General features: G+C 59.9%; 1 protein-coding gene across 2 annotated transcripts in view; it reads right to left on the reverse strand.

The window, feature by feature from the left end:
• ASIC4 (acid sensing ion channel subunit family member 4) overlaps positions 1–18,228 on the reverse strand; it is a 28,983-nt gene that overhangs the window by 4,832 nt on the left and 5,923 nt on the right. For both annotated transcript variants that reach the window (XM_054515476.1, XM_036387071.2), the window contains exon 2: positions 136–280. In XM_054515476.1, coding sequence (XP_054371451.1) covers positions 136–280 — 145 coding nt within the window. The remainder of the gene's footprint in view (positions 1–135; positions 281–18,228) is intronic.

The following is an 18,228-nucleotide window of genomic DNA, read 5'->3' on the forward strand; positions in this document are numbered from 1 at the left end:
GCACTGACCCAGCACCTGCACCCCTCTGATGCCCTGCTTTATCCATAATCCCCTCACAAGGTGCTCTGCCTGCCCAGCAACCCTGCATCCTAGCACCTATCACCTGTGCCCTGCCTGAGCCATAGCCCCACTTACTGGTCTCTCTCCAGATGGGCAGGTACTCCTCCTGCTGGATGTCCAGCATGATCTCCAGCCCGTTGCCCATGCCACCTTGGCGGGTCACACGTGGATTCCTCCGATCCCCATTGAAGGTGTAGCACTTACCATAGCGTGTGTAGACCTGGGGATGGAGAGAGCAGTGGTAAGGGAGCAGGCAGGGATCTAGTCAAGTATTCTGCAAGAAGGATGAGGTCCAGAAACTCCTTTTTGATTCCATAGAGGTGATGGAAGGAAGGTACAGTCTTTCATGACCTTTGGAAAGGCTCATCTCAGCCTGACTCCTGACTGTACCACTCCTCCACCCTTGCTGGAGTGGAGGTGAAGCATCATTCCCAGTACCCATGGGGCAGCCCAGCTGTCCTGCACCTTCCAGGAGGGAACTCACAGGAGTGAAGTGCTGGGGGCCACAGCGCTCTCCCTGAAAGCGACACTCCACCAGCATGTCCTCGATCTGGTGGCCCAGGCGGTGAAAGAAGCTCTGCATGGTGCGCTCAGAGCGGCGGGGTGGCAGAAAGCGCGAGTAGTTGGCCAGACGTGTCAGCCAGGCACGCTGGTCCTCCCCCAGCACGGCCAGCATCTCGGGCACCAGCGAGTGGTTCTCCCGGGCCAGCCCCAGCCACTCTCCTACCGAGTAGAGGTCGGGCTTGGTGAGGTGCAGGAAGCGTGCCCGGTTGGGGTTGCAGAGGGTGACAGCCGGGAAGCGGAGCTGGGGTGCCCAGGCGAGGCGTGCGCGGGTGTGCACGGGGCGCGAGAGCAGGTGGTGCAGGCGGTCGGCGGTGCCGGTGGCCAGCAGCCCGGCGGAGGCCAGGAAGGCCAGGCTCCAGAGCAGGCGGCGCAGGCGGGACTGGGGCCGGGTACACATGTAGTGCAGCCCGGGGATCCGGGTGGCTCGCAGGATGCCGACAACGAGCTGGGGCGCGCTGCTGTCCTGGGGTCGTGTCAGAACTTCCCCGTCCTGGCAGCAGGCAAGGGGCAGCGGCATGGCTGCATTCAGGGTGGCTCCTCTGGAAAGTGGGCTGCAGACTGCCCCTGAAGCTGCCCAGGGTCCCTGCTCCCCTCCAGGGATCTCTCTCTCCTGGGAGGCTTTTGCTCTGCACCTTCCTGGAGATGAACAAGGCAGGCGCCTTCCTGAGCTGCTTCAGTGATGGGTGAGGGGAGGGAGAGGAGGGGGTTGCTGCAAACACGCCTTTCCCCAACCTGCATTCGGGAATGGAAAATTCCTTCTCGAGCTGGGCTGGGACAGGGGTGTGTGTTGTCTTACCCCAGGCAAGCTGAACTGGCAGCCCCCAGCGTCCCAGCACGGTGGGCATCTCTGTCTGGATAGCAATGACCTGTCTCAGGCACACTGTGTGAACCCTGTGCCTAGGAATGTCATGCTTCAGCTCCTCCTCCTTGTCCCTTGCCATGCATTTCGCTGTCACCACAAAATATTGCCTGGACCTCAAGGGTCCCCAGTTGTCTCTGGGGGCTGGGGACTCTGCCCCACAGAGACAGGACAGTGACAGCACTGGGAGGCCATCACCTGCTGCAAGTTCTTCTTGGGACCTTGTCTACCTTGTACCTTGGTCTCCCTGTCCCTGGAGCTGGGGTCCTCAGTGCATCTGGGCCAGGTGGGGTGGGAGAAGCAAGACTGTGGGTCAGGAGGAGTGGAACCATGGGGTGGGAGGCTGCATGACAACCCACCTGCATCTGGCGGGTGCTTTGAAGTGACGGCGAGGCTGTGATCAGAGCGCAGCAGTGGCGGGGACGGGGGGTGGGTGTCTGTACCCAGCTGTCAGCGTGGCTGGCAGCGCCCCGACAGCCTGTCAGGCGCCTTCAAAGCTCAGCACTGTACTCTCCTCAGCCTCTCATCTCCTGCTGCTGCTGCTTCCAGGCATCCACCTTTGGCACTCACCCAGCGTGGGCCGGCATGGAGAGGGGGTGTCCCTCATCCTCCACAGCTCCAGGACAAGTCAGGGCTACTGGGCCCAGTGAAGGGCAGCATCAGGGCAGGAAAAGGCCAGTGGTGGCAGAAGAGATTGGAACAAAGGGAACTCCTGATGACCTCAGCAGTGACTCCCCAGCACCATCCCTGCCACAGGCCTTGATGCCTGAGCAACACGTAACTATAGCCATGATGGGGACACGGCCAGGATCCCATCTGGCAGCTTGGTTACAGGTGCTGGAGGACTTCAGGCTGGTCAGAAGCAGGACAGGCCCCGAGGGGGACAAGCAGAGGCAGCGGGCAGCACCCAAGGGCGGCAGGGCCATGCAGGCCGTCCCTCCACAGGCCAGTGCCCGCCGTCCCTCCACAGGCGGTGCCCGCCGTCCCTCGCAGGCCGTGCCCGCCGTCCCTCCACAGGCGGTGCCCGCCTTCCCTCCACAGGCGGTGCCCGCCGTCCCTCCACAGGCCCCGCCCGCTGTCCCTACACAGGCGGTGCCCGCCGTCCCTCCACAGGCCGCGCCCGCTGTCCCTACACAGGCGGTGCCCGCCGTCCCGTCCCTCGCAGGCCGCGCCCGCCGTCCCGTCCCGCACAGGCCACGCCCGCGGCGCCGGGTGCTCGGCGGGCGCTGCCCGGCAGGGGGCAGCAGCGCCCCGCGCTCCGCTGCCCCGCGCCCCCGCCACCCCCGGGCCCGGCCCGGCCCAGCCCCAAGGCAGCTCCTGAGCCTCGCCGGGCGGCTGCTTAGCTCTCCGGCTTCTGCTGCAGCCCCGCCACCGGCCAGTCCAGCGCTGGGACCATCCCCGCCGCGGACTCCCCGCTCCCTGCATGCTCGGGACCCTGTGGGTCACTCCACGGTACCCGCCCTGAGCTGTCCCCTCAGCGCTGTATCCCCGCAGCAGCGCCAGGACACGGCTCAGCCCTTCTCTGTGGGGCGGCTGCAGCCAGCTCGGCTCTTTGAGATTTATCGCGGCTTTGAGCGCCGGCGGCTGCCAGCCTGATACCATCAGCCACGGCACAACAGGGCAGCTTCTATATTAGTTTTCTTTAAACGGAGGATAAGCTCCCCAGGCTGGAGAAAATGTCATTTCTGTGAACGCTTCCATCTCGTGTCAGTTCAGACATCTCCGGGCGGCATGGCAATCACCCTGGAGGGGGTGAGGGATGGGGATGGGATGCAGAGGCTGGGGCATATGGGGACAGATCTTAGGGACAGGGACCAGTGTTGGGCAGGATTGGAGGCCCAGGTCCAGCTGTGGTGGTGGCCGTGTTCCAGGCAGGTGGGCATGGCTGTCGGGGAGGGTGGGGAGCAGGGGTGCCCATGGTGTCCAGCTGAGTTACTCACTTGTCGGCTACTGGGGTGCCAAGGCCAGCTGTGAAATCACACTGGTGAGAGCACAGTGCAGTCCTGAAGGGCTTTGCCTTTCCAGCATGACAAATCCAATTAGATAACAGGGAGCGCGTGAGGAGGAGGAGGAGGAGGAGGAGGAAGAAGAGCAGAGGAGAGCCTGCCTGTACCAGGAACAGGATTTTCTTCCCGCAGCTGACCCAGAAAAATACCTTGCAGGACTGAAGCACACATGTCCAGCCAAGGATAGCAACTGAGATATGGGCCCTTGGGCACCTGGCTCTGCCTGCTGGGCACCCAAGCATGTTACAGTCTTAGGGCCAGAGATGCAGCATTCCCGTGTTACATGCCTGTCTCCTTGCACAGCCAGTGCATACCGGTATCCCCACGCCATGCTCTCATGCAGGGGAGACCCCATTAGGGAGGTAATTTCTTGACATGATTCCTCATTTTCCTTTCTCTCCCATGGAGACACACTGACCTTGACAGAAATAGCTGCCTGCGCCTCGGCAGGCAGATCCCAGTCAGATACTGCTGGGGACCCCAGCATCTTCTTCCCCAACCCACACAGTTCTAGGGTCCCCCAAGTGCCCCCCACGCTCCCAAGACTTGCCTCCCAGCCCCCCTGCTGCAGGGAGCCTTTTGGGAGCAAGATGCTGACCGCCAGCATCCTCATCCTGGCTCATGCCAGCCCACCCGTGAGCACTGGGGGCGAGGACCAACATCAGGCATTCCCAGTCCCCCATCCCCAGTGCTGCCAGCCCATTGTGCCAGCCTCGGGCTGATCCCAGCTCATGCAGGTATTTCCATGGCTTACACGGCTCCCCACGGTATTTAGCCTCTGGAAGACGACGTTAAACATTGCAGGCAGTGACAAATCCTGATTGCTCTGAGGAGACAAGAGGCCGCACTAAGCTTCCAGCCAAATGTTTTCATGCAAGGGGAACGAGCTGCAACATGCGTGGTGCCAGCGGGTCCTGCTGCTGTGTGCCTGGGCCACCCAGCCCTGTTCCCACATCCCCACTGGGACAGCCAGCCCTGTTCCCACATCCCCACTGGGACAGCCAGCCCTGTTCCCACATACCTGCAGGGGCATCCTGCCCTGCTCCCACATCCCCACTGGGACATGCAGCTGACGGGCAGGCCCTGGGCATGGGCACACCACACAGGAGCAATCACCCCAGCGTAGAAGCACCCCTGAGAACAGTCATCATTGGGGCATAATGGGGATGGGGACAGGAATGGGAGGACACCGGAGTGCTGCCCACCTGGACCTGGTGGGGATGCCAGCCCAGGGGTAACCTTGAGGGGCATGTCCAGGTACCTAAGCCCAGAGAGCAAATTATCATGAGCAAGGCTGTGGCACAAAGGAAAGCAGCCTCCAAAACTGGAAATGCTGTTTCCTGCCTGTGTGCAGGCAGCTGGAGCACAGGGATGTTCCTGGACAGGAGACATCGCACAGGAGCCGGAGCCAAACTGGTATGACACTGGTAGAGCTGGGGCAATGGCACACCCACGCACCCTGCCTCCTGCTCTGCTCCTGCCCCACACTGTGGCCATCCCAGCTCTGCTGGAGCCCCTCCCCATGCCAGAGGCCCCCCCTGAGGCAGCCCCCATCCCCACCAGCCCACTCCCCCCCGCACAGCACAGCCAGCCCCGCCTGGGTGCCCCGGGAGGGAAGCCGCAGCGCTGACGCCAGCATTACAACTGCCCGGGATATGAGATCCGCTTGGATTCAGCAATTTCAACTCATTTCAAGCCCGATTCTGCAGCAATTTTCTGAGCCAGTGGGATGTTTTTGCCACTGCAAACGTCCCTTCTCATGCATGGTCGCACCATTTCCTTTCCCCGCTCCCAGGAGGATTTGGGGAACGGTGCCAGTTTGGCTCGACCCCAGCTCTGGCAGTAGCACAACCATCTCCCACACTAGCAGCCCCTCAGTGCAGCCCCCTGCCCCACAAAGAGCTGCTGGGATGCTTCCTGCAGGACACATGGCCCTGCATATGGGGTCTGGGGCTGCTGCCTCCACAGGGCACCAGGCTCTGCATCCTCAGCCCAAACAGAGCAGGGCACCTTAGGCACAGCACACACAACTGATGGTTTAGGCTTCTTGTTTCCCCCATCCTGTGAAGGACTAAGCTCTGGAATATCTCCTGCGGCTCCCTGATCTACCTCCAAAGAAAGAGGGAAAACAGTGTGGGGCAAGGTGGTCAGAGGCTGCTGCAGGCATATCCCAGAAAGGCCAGGACCCCTCCTGCCACTGCAGCTGTGCCTCTCTCTGTGCTACAGGACAGCCCTTGCCAGCTGAGTCCCCTTGGCTAGGCCTGAGCCAGCAGTGGAGATGTGGGCGTGTGGGGCTGGCAGAGCCCTTTTCATGCCAAGCAGGCTCGCTGCTGGAATACCAATAGCTCAGCTGTGCTGCAGGCTGTGCTGCTGGCCAGCCAGAGCAGGGGGAGACACCCCAGCCCCGGCACTGGGCAGGGCAAGCATGTCACAACCAGCCTTCTGCATCAGGGACAGTGTGTAACCCATGTCCCCAGGAGCAGGTAGGATCTAGGCCAAGGCTTCCTGCTCCTAGTGGCTCAGGAGCATAGGGATGCAATGCAAGGCAGAGGGGTGCACCATGCACATGGGCAAGGACACCCTCCTGGAATATCTGCCCCAGTACTGCCAGTGGCTGTTAAAGCAGGGGGATGTTGGCACCATCCAGCTTTCAGGATCAGCACCTGTGACAGCATGCCCAAACTCGTGTGCCAGAGAAAGACCTTTCTCTGCAAACCATTGCCTCAGGAGTCCTGCCCTGGCCAAGCCAGAAGCTGGAGAGAGCTGTGTTGTTCATGCCACATGGAGCCAGGGTGGCTGTGACACAGAGGGGAGTAGCTGGGGACCCCAGCTCCTCATCTCTTGACTTCACTGCACAGGCATGGCAGCACACTGTGCACACATGACAGCCTGTTGTAGCAGAGAAAAGTGCCATCATGTGGTTGTACTTTCTACTCCTGCTGCTCCTGGGGGGAATTTGTCCCAGAATCTCACTCATTTCCAACCTAAATTTATTCACGGCCAGTTTTTACCATTTGTTCTCATGCCAGCATTGTCCCTTAGCTTAAATAGCTCTCTTTCCTCCCTTGTGTTTACTCCCTTGATGTATTTATAAACAGCAATCCTATCCCCTCGCAGTCTCCAGCCTGCCAGCCTTCACGTGCCAATTGCTTCTGGTTTCCTCTCCTGATTCAGCCTCTGCCTGCCTGCACAGCCCGGCTGCCCAGCACAGCATCAGGTCCAGCTCCTCAGCCCTGCCTGCCCAGAGCTCGCACACAGCTCTGCCCCTCATTCCACAGCAGCCATGGGGCAGCATCCCAAGCCGTTTGGGACTGCTGCCCCAGCTGGGGCTAGCCTGCTCCCTGCAGATCTCCTGGCAGCTTGTGCTTTCATACAGCTTGTTTTCATTGTAAGAATCCACCAAAAGCAACACCTGGGCAGGTGAAGGAACCAACACCAAGGGAATTGCAGAAGATGAAGTGCCAGTGGCCAAGGCATGCTGCAGTGCAAGGCAGGGATATGAGGAGGAGGGCAGGCAAGAGCAGTGAAATGAGGGGGCAGGGGCTGGGGAAGTCCAGTTCATCCTGTTAGCAGCCAGAAAACCCCTCTGAATTGCATAGCATGCTGCCCACCTACCCTGGTTTCTCCCTTAGTACAAGTGGGGTGCTGGAGCTGCAGAAGGTTTCTGCCCCATGTTTCTGCCTCCTGCTTCAGGAGGTGCTCAGGGTCCCCACGGGAAAGACTGCACCAAAGCTACACCCCCAAAAATGCCACAACGAGTTTGTCGAGCTGCCAAGACTTGGCAGCTTGGGTTTGGAGTGTGCTGAGCAGCATTCCTGCCATCCCTCTGTGCACCCTCCGGCACTCTCCAGCCGGCTTCCCACCCTCAGACACCCCCGCGCCAGGCACGCTGCTCCTGGGCACACAGCACAGCACAGCACGCTAGGGATAAGCACTGGGATGGGCTGCAGCTCAGCCTCCCTGCTGCAAACCCAACAAAACACTCACATACACGGACAGCAATAATTATGGGTTTGGGTAGCGGGCTCCCCTTGGCAGTTGGAGGAGATCCAGCACCAGGCACGGTACTGTGCAGACACAGCTGGCCCATGCCACTTGTCCTCAGGACCAGAGAAAGATCCCCAGCCCTGTGGTTTCACAGAGATGTAGCATTGAGCCCACACGTCTTGCAGGCTGGAGGAAGCAGGGAACATCAAGGATACCCGAAAGCGTGGTATGCAATGTCCCCGGGGCTCCTTTGTGGAGCTTAGGCAGCCTCTGTTCTTCAACTGTTGTCACCTCGCAGGAACCCCAGTGCCTCTGCATGGTGCTGGTTGGGCGCTGGTGGGTTTTGGCTGCAGATCCTGGGCACCCCCGGCCCTGTCTTGCTCTCCTTCGCATGCGGGGCCCTGCGGGGATGTGGCCCCGCATCCCCCCTTGGCTCCGCGGGCAGCGCATCCCCCGGGGACCGCTTCTCTTTGAAAGCAGCCGTACAGGGAGCTCTGCCGCCCGTCCCCAAAGGGTTAACAAGCAATTTCCTTTGCTGACAGCTCGGAGACCGTTCTCTATCGACTGCGGGAGAATAAGAGGGGAGAAGCAGCGAGATAAAAAGGCAGCAGAGCTGGCACCGCCTGCTTAATCCCAGCGTTTAATCTGCTGGGGCAGCGCAGGCAGCCTTATCTCGCCGTCCTTCTGCTGCTCCATCTCATTACTGCTCCCACGGCTGCCGGGAGATGGGGGAGCTGAGCCGAGGAGCGGGGCCCGGGGCAGGGATGCCGCCTGCCGCCCCGCTCAGCAGCCCCCGCTCCTGGCACCACCGCACCCCTCGGAGCCCGGCCGGAGCGGGGGGAGCACACGCGGGGATGGGCACTCAGCCTGCGCCCACGAAGCATGCTGCTCACGCCAGGCGCTGTCACACGGCCTCGGGGACACACTGCCGGTGTCACACACTCAGTCACACGTTTCCTGATCACTGAGCTTCGGTGGTCCAGCCAGCACGATGCCCAAGCCCCCATGGGCTCATGAAGGATGCAGGGCTCCATGGGACAGTCCATGTAGAGCACCCTAGGGTCAGGACAGCAGCCAGGGCAATGCCATCTTGTTCTGCATCTCCACTCTCACCCATCCAGGTATCCCCCTGCCGAGTCCCAGACCAGGCCCGCTCTTCCCACCAGGCACACCATGGCCATTGTCCCTGGGACACACCGGCCTGGACCTGGCAGCTCCCGCCGCCTCAGGGCGGGTTAGGCGGGAGAGGAGGGGGTCCCTCCAGCCGTGGCATTTATCTGTAAATCCACAGCACTGACACGGTGAAGATGAAGCCTCTGCTCTTGCCGGGTTGTCACGGGGGTTATCCTCCTGCCTACGGATGGGTTTGCACTGATAAGATTTATTGTCACCCTGGCGGAGGTGCCAGCACCTCTCTGCCTGCTGCTCTCGCAAGGCTGTGCTGCCTGCCGGGGAGTGTTGTGAGGGGGATGAGCAGCACCTCAATGAGCAGTTGCCAGTAGAGTGGGTCCCCAAACAGAAGGAGAGCCAGACATGACCCTCTGCTCCCCGCTGCCGGGGCTGATGGGCTCCCTGCCCACCTGTTGCAAGATGCCTCACACACTCTCTGACCATTTCAGCAGGATGCAGGGGATACTGGTCCCTGAGCTGGACCATGCAGAGCAGAGGACACATCTGTGCTGCCACAGATTTGCTGACAGTGCTGGCATTGCAGGTCCTGTCACAGCTCGGCAGCTTTGCGGCGCTCCTGCACAGTGTGAGGTGACCGGGGCTCATGGGGCTGCTGGGGCAGCCATGTGTGCAGCCACCACAGGCAATATGGCCTGGGTGGGGAGCAGGGGGCAGACTGCATCCTGCAGCCTGAATTCAGCACCAGAAACTGGCAGGGTGGCTATGGGAACCAGGGTTTCATGCACCCCTGTGCTCCAGGGTGACATGGGACAAGCAGGAATACCCTCAAAAGGGGAACTTGGCTCCAAAACACCCTGCTGTGCCATGATCCCTCACCCGCTCCCTGCTGCCTGCCCCCAGGCCACGCTCCCCACCACTGATTTCCCTGGGGCCAGCAGGGATTGCCCTGAGCCACCTGGTGCAACCAGGCAGGGGCTGAACCAGGCTAAATCCCCAAGCAGCAGGAGGGGTAGCCACCTGCCAGCATCCTCCCCATCTCTGAAGGCACCACATAAGCCCCACACAGCTCTCACACCTCCCTGCCCCATCCAAACTCCCACCTCTTCCCTTTCTCCTCCCCTCCAGCCGCTGACCCCCGAAACTGCTGTGGGCTTTGCTCTCTCTGACAACATGAATTTGACTCCAATATGTCAGAACTGAAGGAAACAACATGCAAGCAAACAGCCTGAGTGAGCCCTGGATGTACCCTCCTCCTCAGGGCCAGGGATGCACCCCCTTCCTGGGGCCGAGAGGCCAGTGGGGATGATGGTGCAACCCGACAGCACACAGGGAGTCCTAGTGAAGTGGGGTGATCACAGCTCAGTGGGAAAGGGCTCCTTAATAGCTGAGCCCTTTTAGCAGAGATTAGGGAGCTGCACTGCTTTGATCTTTGATTGCCAATTTGCATCTTGAAGGCGCTGGGACCTCATCCAGCCTCAGCGCAGCCCTTTGTGGTTATCTCGTGGCTAATGGATTTGTTCTTAATGCCGGAGCGTGCAGGCTAAAGGCTGATTAAACCCTCTCCGCGGTGCTAAATCAATGGAACAAACATGATAGGGGTTGGCTTTCCCCAGCCTGGGTGCTCCTGGGCAGAGGGGCTGATGGAGAGAGCCCCCGCACCCGGGCACTGACAGGGGATCCCTCCTTGGGGCTGCCGGCAAGGGGAAGAGCTGCGAGTACTGGCAGGCAGGGACAACCTGCAGCCCATATCCTTCTGTCCCTGTCGTCCCCATTGTCTGCTCTCCATGGAGGTGATGGGCTGTGTGTCTCAGGACTCCCAAGGCATCTGCTTCTCCTGCATGTTTGGGTCACATTGCCCATGGTCCTTGGCACCTGCAGGAGCTCCTCAGTTGTCCTCTTCAGCTCCTCCCAGCTCCCAGGGCTTGCTGTGGGAGCAGGGACAGGAATGGGGGAAGGCAACCTGCCCCTGCAGCTGGGGACCTCCTTCTCCCCTCTTTACACCACTTTGTCTCCCACTCAAAGGGGAGCAGCACTGGCAGCTCCCACCTCCTCTCTTCAGACCATTTCCTCCTGCCCCTGTTTGGATCCAGTGCCTCATTCCTAGGACTGTATGCTGCTCCCAGTATTCCATACATCACATGCTGGGAACAGGTATATCTGTGCACACTTTCCATAATGTCTGAGGTTTCCATTGCATGGCCAGCTTAAGAAAAATACAATTCCCATTGTGTATGCAGGCAGCAGAAACAGAGGGGTCAAAATGCACCCTGCTCACTCCTGCCCCAGGAACAGCTGGTCCTTCCTCCTAATCACTGCCTGGGCTGTGGGCCTGGGAATGGGAGCTGAGCACCTGAGACAGGCAGGACTAAAGATTTGGGGACTAGGAGCTGTGGGGAATATGAGTGAAGATGAGGGTTGTGGGGCTGCAAGCTGGGAGGAGACTGTCTGAGAGCATTTTGCAACTTCTGGTTTTTGCAGGGCTCATGGCATTGGCCCGGCTGCTGCCAGGTCAAAGCTACCTGCAGGTGACAGGAGCCCTGATCAGGGACCTTACTCCAGAGCCCTGCTCCTGTGCTGGAGGATGACACATGACCTGCAACACAGGTAAGCTCAGAACAGCACCCTGCTGGGAACCAGTCCATGGGGAAAAGGCGTTGGAAGCCCCCCATGGGCCCCAGACTGTGCCCGTGCCAGGCTCAACCCCGGTGAGCAGCTGCCTCAGAAGCCGCTGAGCTGCTGCACAGCATGGAGCTGGTAGGATCACACACTGAGATTCCCATCGACAAACCTCACTATTGAAACATCTCCTCTTTGCCAATATTTGCCAAGCATGGGAGATAAAGTGGCTACAAGTCATTAATGCCGGAATTTCAGTCCACTAAGGCTGGCAGTGGAGGGGCAGCCGGGCAGTCAGGCAGCTCCCAGGGGTGGGGGGTCCTGCCAGCTCAGCCCACCAAGCCCCCTGCAGCAGTGCAAGGAGAGCCAGGATCCCTCCATGCTGGTGCACACCTCCTCTGGAGCCTGGGATGGATGCTGCTGCCAAGGGCACCACTGCCTCTGCCACCCTGCCCTGGGCATCAGCACAGCCCCCCCTCCTGCCAGAACCCCCACCTCTGCACCATGACAGCCATCTCTACCACGTCAGCATCTCCCTGAAATTCTCAATGCAGCACCAATGCCCTGGCTCCAGCGCTGGGCATCCACTCCATGTCATCCCAGTGGCCCCAGTATCACTGCCCTGCCCTGCCTGCACCACACATCCCTTTCTCCCCCTTGCTCCAGGCTGCCTGTGCAGTCTCTGCAGTAGTCCATAAGAGGATGAGACAGGACACAATGCTGAGATACAGCTCCTGGAGGAGAAGCCCAGAGCATTATCAGCACAGGGAGTTAATTAAGGTCATGTCAGGCGATAAGGAAACAGGATGTCAGAGCAGCAGCAGCAGCACAGGGGGGTCAGAGCCTGAAAAACTCCCTCTGAAAAGCAGCTCCACTGAGATGTGATCAGCCAGGTGCTCGGGGACAGAGCAGCTGTCATGGCCACACAGGCAGGGCTCCATGTATGGCACTGTACATGCTGTACCATGCCCAGTACAGGAGAGAATGGGATGGGGTAAAACGGGATGGGGATGAGGATGGGTGGAGTGGGGTGGGGATGGGGTGGAATGGGATGGGAATGGGGATGGGCAGGAGGCCTGGTAATACACCATTTCCTGGGCCAGGAGAGCCTTCTGAACAGTCCTGTTTACTTCTTCCTGTCTTTATGAAGAAGCAATGCATCTTGGTGTGACCAGTGTCATGCCAACAGGGCAGGAATTAGCGTGAACCCCTGCCCATAATTAGCACATGTAATTGCAGACACTCTCTAATTAGCAGGATCTCAGAGCTGGGTATGGCAGACTGCTTGACAGTGCTTGCATTGCTCCTGCCTCAGACTGTTCACCCTCTTGCTCAGTGATGACTTCACCCCCGAGCCAGGCAGTGCCATGGGGCTGGGAGAGCCAGCCTGACCTGGCATGGCACACCACAGTCACAGCAGGGTGGTGGGAGCAGGCTGTGGACAGGGGGACAGCACAGGGGACATGCCGCCAGTGCAAATCCATCTTTCCTGCACAAATTGCAGCACGACCTGTTGCCCTGCCTTGCTGGGCAAGTGCTGAGCTGATGGGACATAATTAATACTTGCATCAATCTCAGCTGGATTTGCATAGTGCCCTCAGTCCCAGGCTGCTCAGGGAGGCAGGCTGCTCCCAGCCTTTCCCAGGGGCAGCAGCACCAGATGCTGGGCTGGCCCTGCCTCCTCTGCAGGAGTCACAGCCCCAGCATGGCCCCTGACTTGCCCCCACATGCACCCTAGCCCTCCTTGCACTGCAGGCCCCTTCCCTGCCCTGCTCCAGCCACTGGAGCATTGAAGACAGATGGAGATGCTTCTCTCTGCTGTGGTCTCTCCCTCACTCCTTGTGCTATGAAGAAATTGTGGAGACAGCAGCTTGGGAGTGAAGGACGCAGCAAGTTTTGGAGGGCAAAGGGATAAGGCTGAGCTGCAAACACCCCCAGGCAGCTGGGAGGGGCATGGCAGTGCCCACCTCTGTATGCCCAGATGGAGTTTAAGGTCCTTGAGAGAAAGGCAGCATCCACAGACCGTGCCTCTTTCTTGGAACACTCAGTTCCCTCCTGCCCCAGTGCTGCTCCCATGACCCAGGTGAATCCCCCCATCTCATCAGTAAAGGGGTCTGGGAGGAGGAAGATCCAGGGGAGAAAAGACCCTGGGGTGGTGGCAGGAACACCAGGATGCAGGCAGGGACCACAGCCCTCAACTTGCTGCCCTGTGGGGGGGTAGAGGGACGGGGCAGTACAGGGATGTGCAGGGTGTCACTGACCCCAGAGATGACAGGCTGGTGACATATCCTCGTGCAGCTGAGCACAGTGCCTCTGCATGGCTGCTGACACCACTGACAGCTGCTCCCAGCCCCGTGACACCGCAGGGACCGCCACACTCCAGGCACAGCCAGACTATCGACGGATACAGAGCGAGACATGGGCACATCTCCAGCCCCTGGCCCTGCTCACAAGCTTTCTGCAGCCCCTGCCACCGATGTGTTCCACCCCTGCCTGGCCAGAGGACCCACAGCATCTGCAGCACCTGCATCACCTACAGTACCTGCTATCCAGCCCACCCTGCACATGGGGGACGTGGCCACTGATTGTGACTGTGACCAGAGTGGGGTCACACTGATTGCAGCTGCCCAGATGAGTGCATCCAGCTCAATCAGAGCTGCACAGCCCTCCTGCATGCCGGGCACCGGGAATTAAACTGCTAATGAGCTGCTGGCTGGAGGGCCGGCAGTTAGTCATTAATCAGAGGCTCTACTCTGACAAGGCTGTGCCTCCTCTCCCTTCCTGCCCTGCACATCCAAGAGCAAGTGGCCAGCAGTGACCAGGGTGTCCTCAGACCCTGCTCCCTGCCTGACTCGGCTCCAACACAAAGAGGGGTCCCCAACCCCTGTGCCACTGGGACACAGTGCCTACAGCTCCTTCCAGCCACTGGCTTTCCTGTCCCCCAGCTCCTCCTCCACTCACCTCCCCCAAGCTGCCATCAGGTGAGAACCTTTTGTTCTGCTGGAAGAAAACCTGTTGAGCCCAGCTGAGCTCAGCTGATGCTCATCATGTGCAGAGTGTGCTCAGGCTTCTGTCTGAGAGCCCAGAGATGAGCCAAGTGATCTGGAGAGCATCTGCAGAGGGGCTTCACCAGGGTGGCAGGGGAGGATCAGCCATGCAGCCAGTGATATCTCCTGGGGACAGAGCAGGCACATGCAGCAGCCCTGAGTCCCAGTGCACCAGGGTGGAGGTCCAGTCCCCTGACCCAATCCAGCAGTGCCATTTTCTACCCTCACCTTCTGCCTTCTGCTGGCACAATGGTGGCATGGTGGGTGATGGGGCTGGCAGAGCCCTGCCTGTGCCTGGCACAGCACAGAGGGCATGGTGGGGGAAGGCTTTGCAATGTGAGCAGGGGACAGCCATTCACAGAACAGTGCAGGGAGCTGCAGGGAAGCTACTTGACCTTGAGCCTGCCTGCTCCCTGCTCGAACCCTTCATGGTCATGGCAGAGTCAGGACAGGGCAGGACATGGCAGAGGTGTCAGCACCCTCCTGTCCTCTCACCCTCCCTTGGCAGTGCCTGGGAGAAAAGGCCAGGAACTGGCAAGGAGCAGGTTAGAGATGCACGTTTTCCTCTATTGCACAATTAATCATGAGAAGTTTTTCCTCCTTTCGTGCATGAAACAGAATTTGGCAGGGCACTCTGACCACAGGGACTGGCTGCATGCTCTCCAGTAAAAACCCAGCCACATCTGGCTAAGAAATAACCTCAGAGCATCCCTGTGTGTGCAGGTGGAGAGAGACAATGCTAGGCCAGGCAGAAAAATCCAGTGGGGTTTGGTTTGCAGCCCCTCATGTAGTAAGCACCTTCAGCTCCTGGTGTTTGTTCCCCCCTCCTCATCCCCCAGCACACACATGGCCATGTTGAGTTGTTGGTGCCTTCATCCCTGCCTGTAGGCCCTGTTATTCCAGTCGTGGACATAAAAATGCCCAGGCAGGGACATCCACCCTGTGGCAGCATCCCCTGTCTGAGCTCTCATCCCACCCTGTCTGCCTCCCCCTGCCCACTCCATCCACTAGCCTGACTGGAGCCTCAGCCCATCCTTTCCCAGAGGGAAAGCGAGCTGAAGCCTCCCCAACAGCGTTCCAGTTATTTGTTATTGGAAAAAGGGGGAAATACGTTTTTCTACAATTATTGTTTTTTCCACCTGACTGGCTGCAAACTTGTTAATTTTTTTCTTTAATGTGTGAACAGTGTCGACGGCAGCTGCATGTCAAATGACTCTACGCCCTATCTGCGGGTCCCTGGCTGGCTTTCAGCACTCGCACCGCAAACATTGCCTTCTATAAATAAAGGCCTATATCTCATCAATGGCAGAACAGCAGAGCTTTATATAGTCGTCTTACATAAAACCGTCTCTCTTTATGGGCTTCAAACCATTTGCGTCACTTAGTGCAGCTCCGTAAACCTCCTTCCCCAGACACTCCCTCATGGAGGGAGACCCGGCACGGCTGCCCCATGCCCCAGGGAGGAGCTGGGATCCCCTCTCTGCCTGGGGCTGTACCCCGGTGCCTTTGCAGGGCCAGGTGGCAGCTGGGTCCTTGTTCCCCTACCCCACAGCCTTGGCATGTGCCTCCCTCCAGCCCGCCCAGCCTTGGCACCAAGTGCCAGGATGGCAGCCGGCACTGCCAGGCACTCCAGAGCTTGGGGATGGTTGGCCAAGGGCCAACATCACTCACTGTGCCCTTGTGACCTTGTCCCTGACACCTGTCCTGGGGCAGCACAGTCATGGATGCTGGGAGGTGCTGTTCTGTCCTCTGTCACTTGGGAATCAGGGACCTGAGGGCGCAGGGTGACTGGGGACACGGTGCCAGGCTGGGGGTACGGACCAGCTCACAGCAGCTCTAACTCTGACATGCAGAGAGCACAAGGCTGGCCATGGCTTTCAACCCAACTGCCCAGTGAACGTCTGTAGTGCAGGATCCTGGGGGCTGCCCCCATGGCCACAGGTCCCAGCCCCAGGCTCCTGCAGTCCCCAGGGCCCCTGGCTCCATATGGCAGAGCCTTCCCTCCGGCTCGCCCGCAGGCACCCGCCTGCCCGCAGCGATGGATCGTGGCGGGGTGGCGAGGGGGGCGGGGGTGCAGAGACTCCTACTGGGGCTGCAGCAATGCCGGCCTGCAGGAGGCAGCCCACACCCCTTCTGGGACTCCAGGAGCTGGGGGGGGCACGGGGGGGGGGTGGGGGGGTGGGGAGGTGACAGAGCTGCAGAGACCGTGGTGACAAGCCTTCCTTTACCTCCACGACATCCCAGCTGACTACCCCAGGGGCTGGAGCCAGAAGGAGACAGGGATCTAACAGCATCATGGCACTGGAGCCTGTGGTGCACTCTGACCCATGGCTGTCCCCAGCGCTGTCCATGGGTCCCCTGCCACAGCTGGCACTGGCATAAAGGATGGGGTCACAGCAATGCCCTTCAGCAGTGGGGTCACATGTCATCCACCCATGCCGCTGGCACAGCCAGCCCTGCCCCATGCCCAGCCAGCCATGCAGCACCCCATGAACCCCCCTGCCCCATCTGCCACCCTGCCCCCTGTCAGCCCTACTGCCCTGTGTTCCCACTGCCCCATGGTCCCACTGTGGCCCCAGGCACCAGCCAGCACCAGCTCCTGGAGCCAATCCCCTCTGCTATCTTGTCCCCATTCCTCTCGCAGCCATCCGAGGTGCCCAGCCCCCTCTGCAGCCAGCAGTGCCCCACAGTCACCCCACGGGTGCCCTGGCCCCAGGGGGCAGCACTGTCCCCACTGTCCCCCTCCACTCAGCCTGGCACGTGGGCCCAGCCTCACGGCACGTCCCACGTCCCTGGGGAGACACACCAGGCGCGGGCGTCCTGGCCGCTGGCTCCCCCTGTATCAGAGACAGGCTTATTAAGTGTGTGATATTAAATTACCCAGATAAGAGCATAAGAGCTTTTAAAGTCAATTCATTAAATATAATTATGAAGAGAGCTTTTTTATGCTCACGGTGATCCGATCTCAATCAGGGAGACGGTGGGAAAGCCGTCGGCTCCTCCAGCATCTCTGCTCCCCCGCTGCGTCGCCTCCGCACCCCCCTGCTCCCCCGCCTCGCCCCCCTCCTGCAGGGAGCTGGCACCCACCACCATGGCCCTTGATACCTACCCCACTGCCCTGGCACCCTCTCTGCAGTGCTGCTGCTGGTGTCAGTGCCACCCCACTTGGATGGAGGTGGCATGGGGGTCCGCTTAGCAAAGGAAGGGGAAGGGGAGGCGATGGGTGTGAGATGGCAGGGGCAGTGGCAGTGGGGTAGAGGGCAGCAGGGTGTGGAGATGCTCAAGCACAAGAGGCAGGAGGCTGGGAGCTCCGTATAGGTTCTTCCCAGCCATGGATCCCCTTGTCCCCATGATCCAGCCCCCTTGCTGTCCCCTGCAGACCAGCCTCCTCAGACACCTAATGATGCATCACTCCCCAGGCAGGAGGGGTGCATGCTTGCCTCCCATCCCACATTCATTAATGGCACTTTGTGACCAATTAGTATCTTTCAACTAGGTGGCACCTGCCCTGACCCATGGCCAGATCCCTCATGTGCATGCCAGGCCTTTGCACCAGGCACCCCTCTTGCTCCATGCACCCCCAGCCATAGCCCATGGTGCAGCTGCACTTGGGGCTGTTCCCAGATTTATTGGGGGAATCCATGAGGAAGCAGTGGTCTCAAAGATACCTCATGACCCCCACACCAATAACGTCTTCCCAGCCATCTGAAAGAGAGTCAGATTGCCAAAACGCCTGCTTGTCCCCTTGTCACCCCACCCCACTGTCATGAGGGACTTTGCAGCGACACCCCTAGGTGCAGCCAACCCCTTGTTCTCCTACAACAGTGTCCCAAAATCCCATTATCCCCAAATCCACACACTTGCACCTGGGACAAGGAGCAGCAGCATGGCTGGCAGGGAGCAAAGTGGGCTCCGCACTGGGGTCCCTGCAGAAGGCTTCAGTGGGGGCTGGTGGGAG

Source organism: Molothrus ater, chromosome 7, assembly GCF_012460135.2.
Source record: "Molothrus ater isolate BHLD 08-10-18 breed brown headed cowbird chromosome 7, BPBGC_Mater_1.1, whole genome shotgun sequence".
In the NCBI taxonomy this organism is placed as follows: Eukaryota; Metazoa; Chordata; class Aves; order Passeriformes; family Icteridae; genus Molothrus; species Molothrus ater.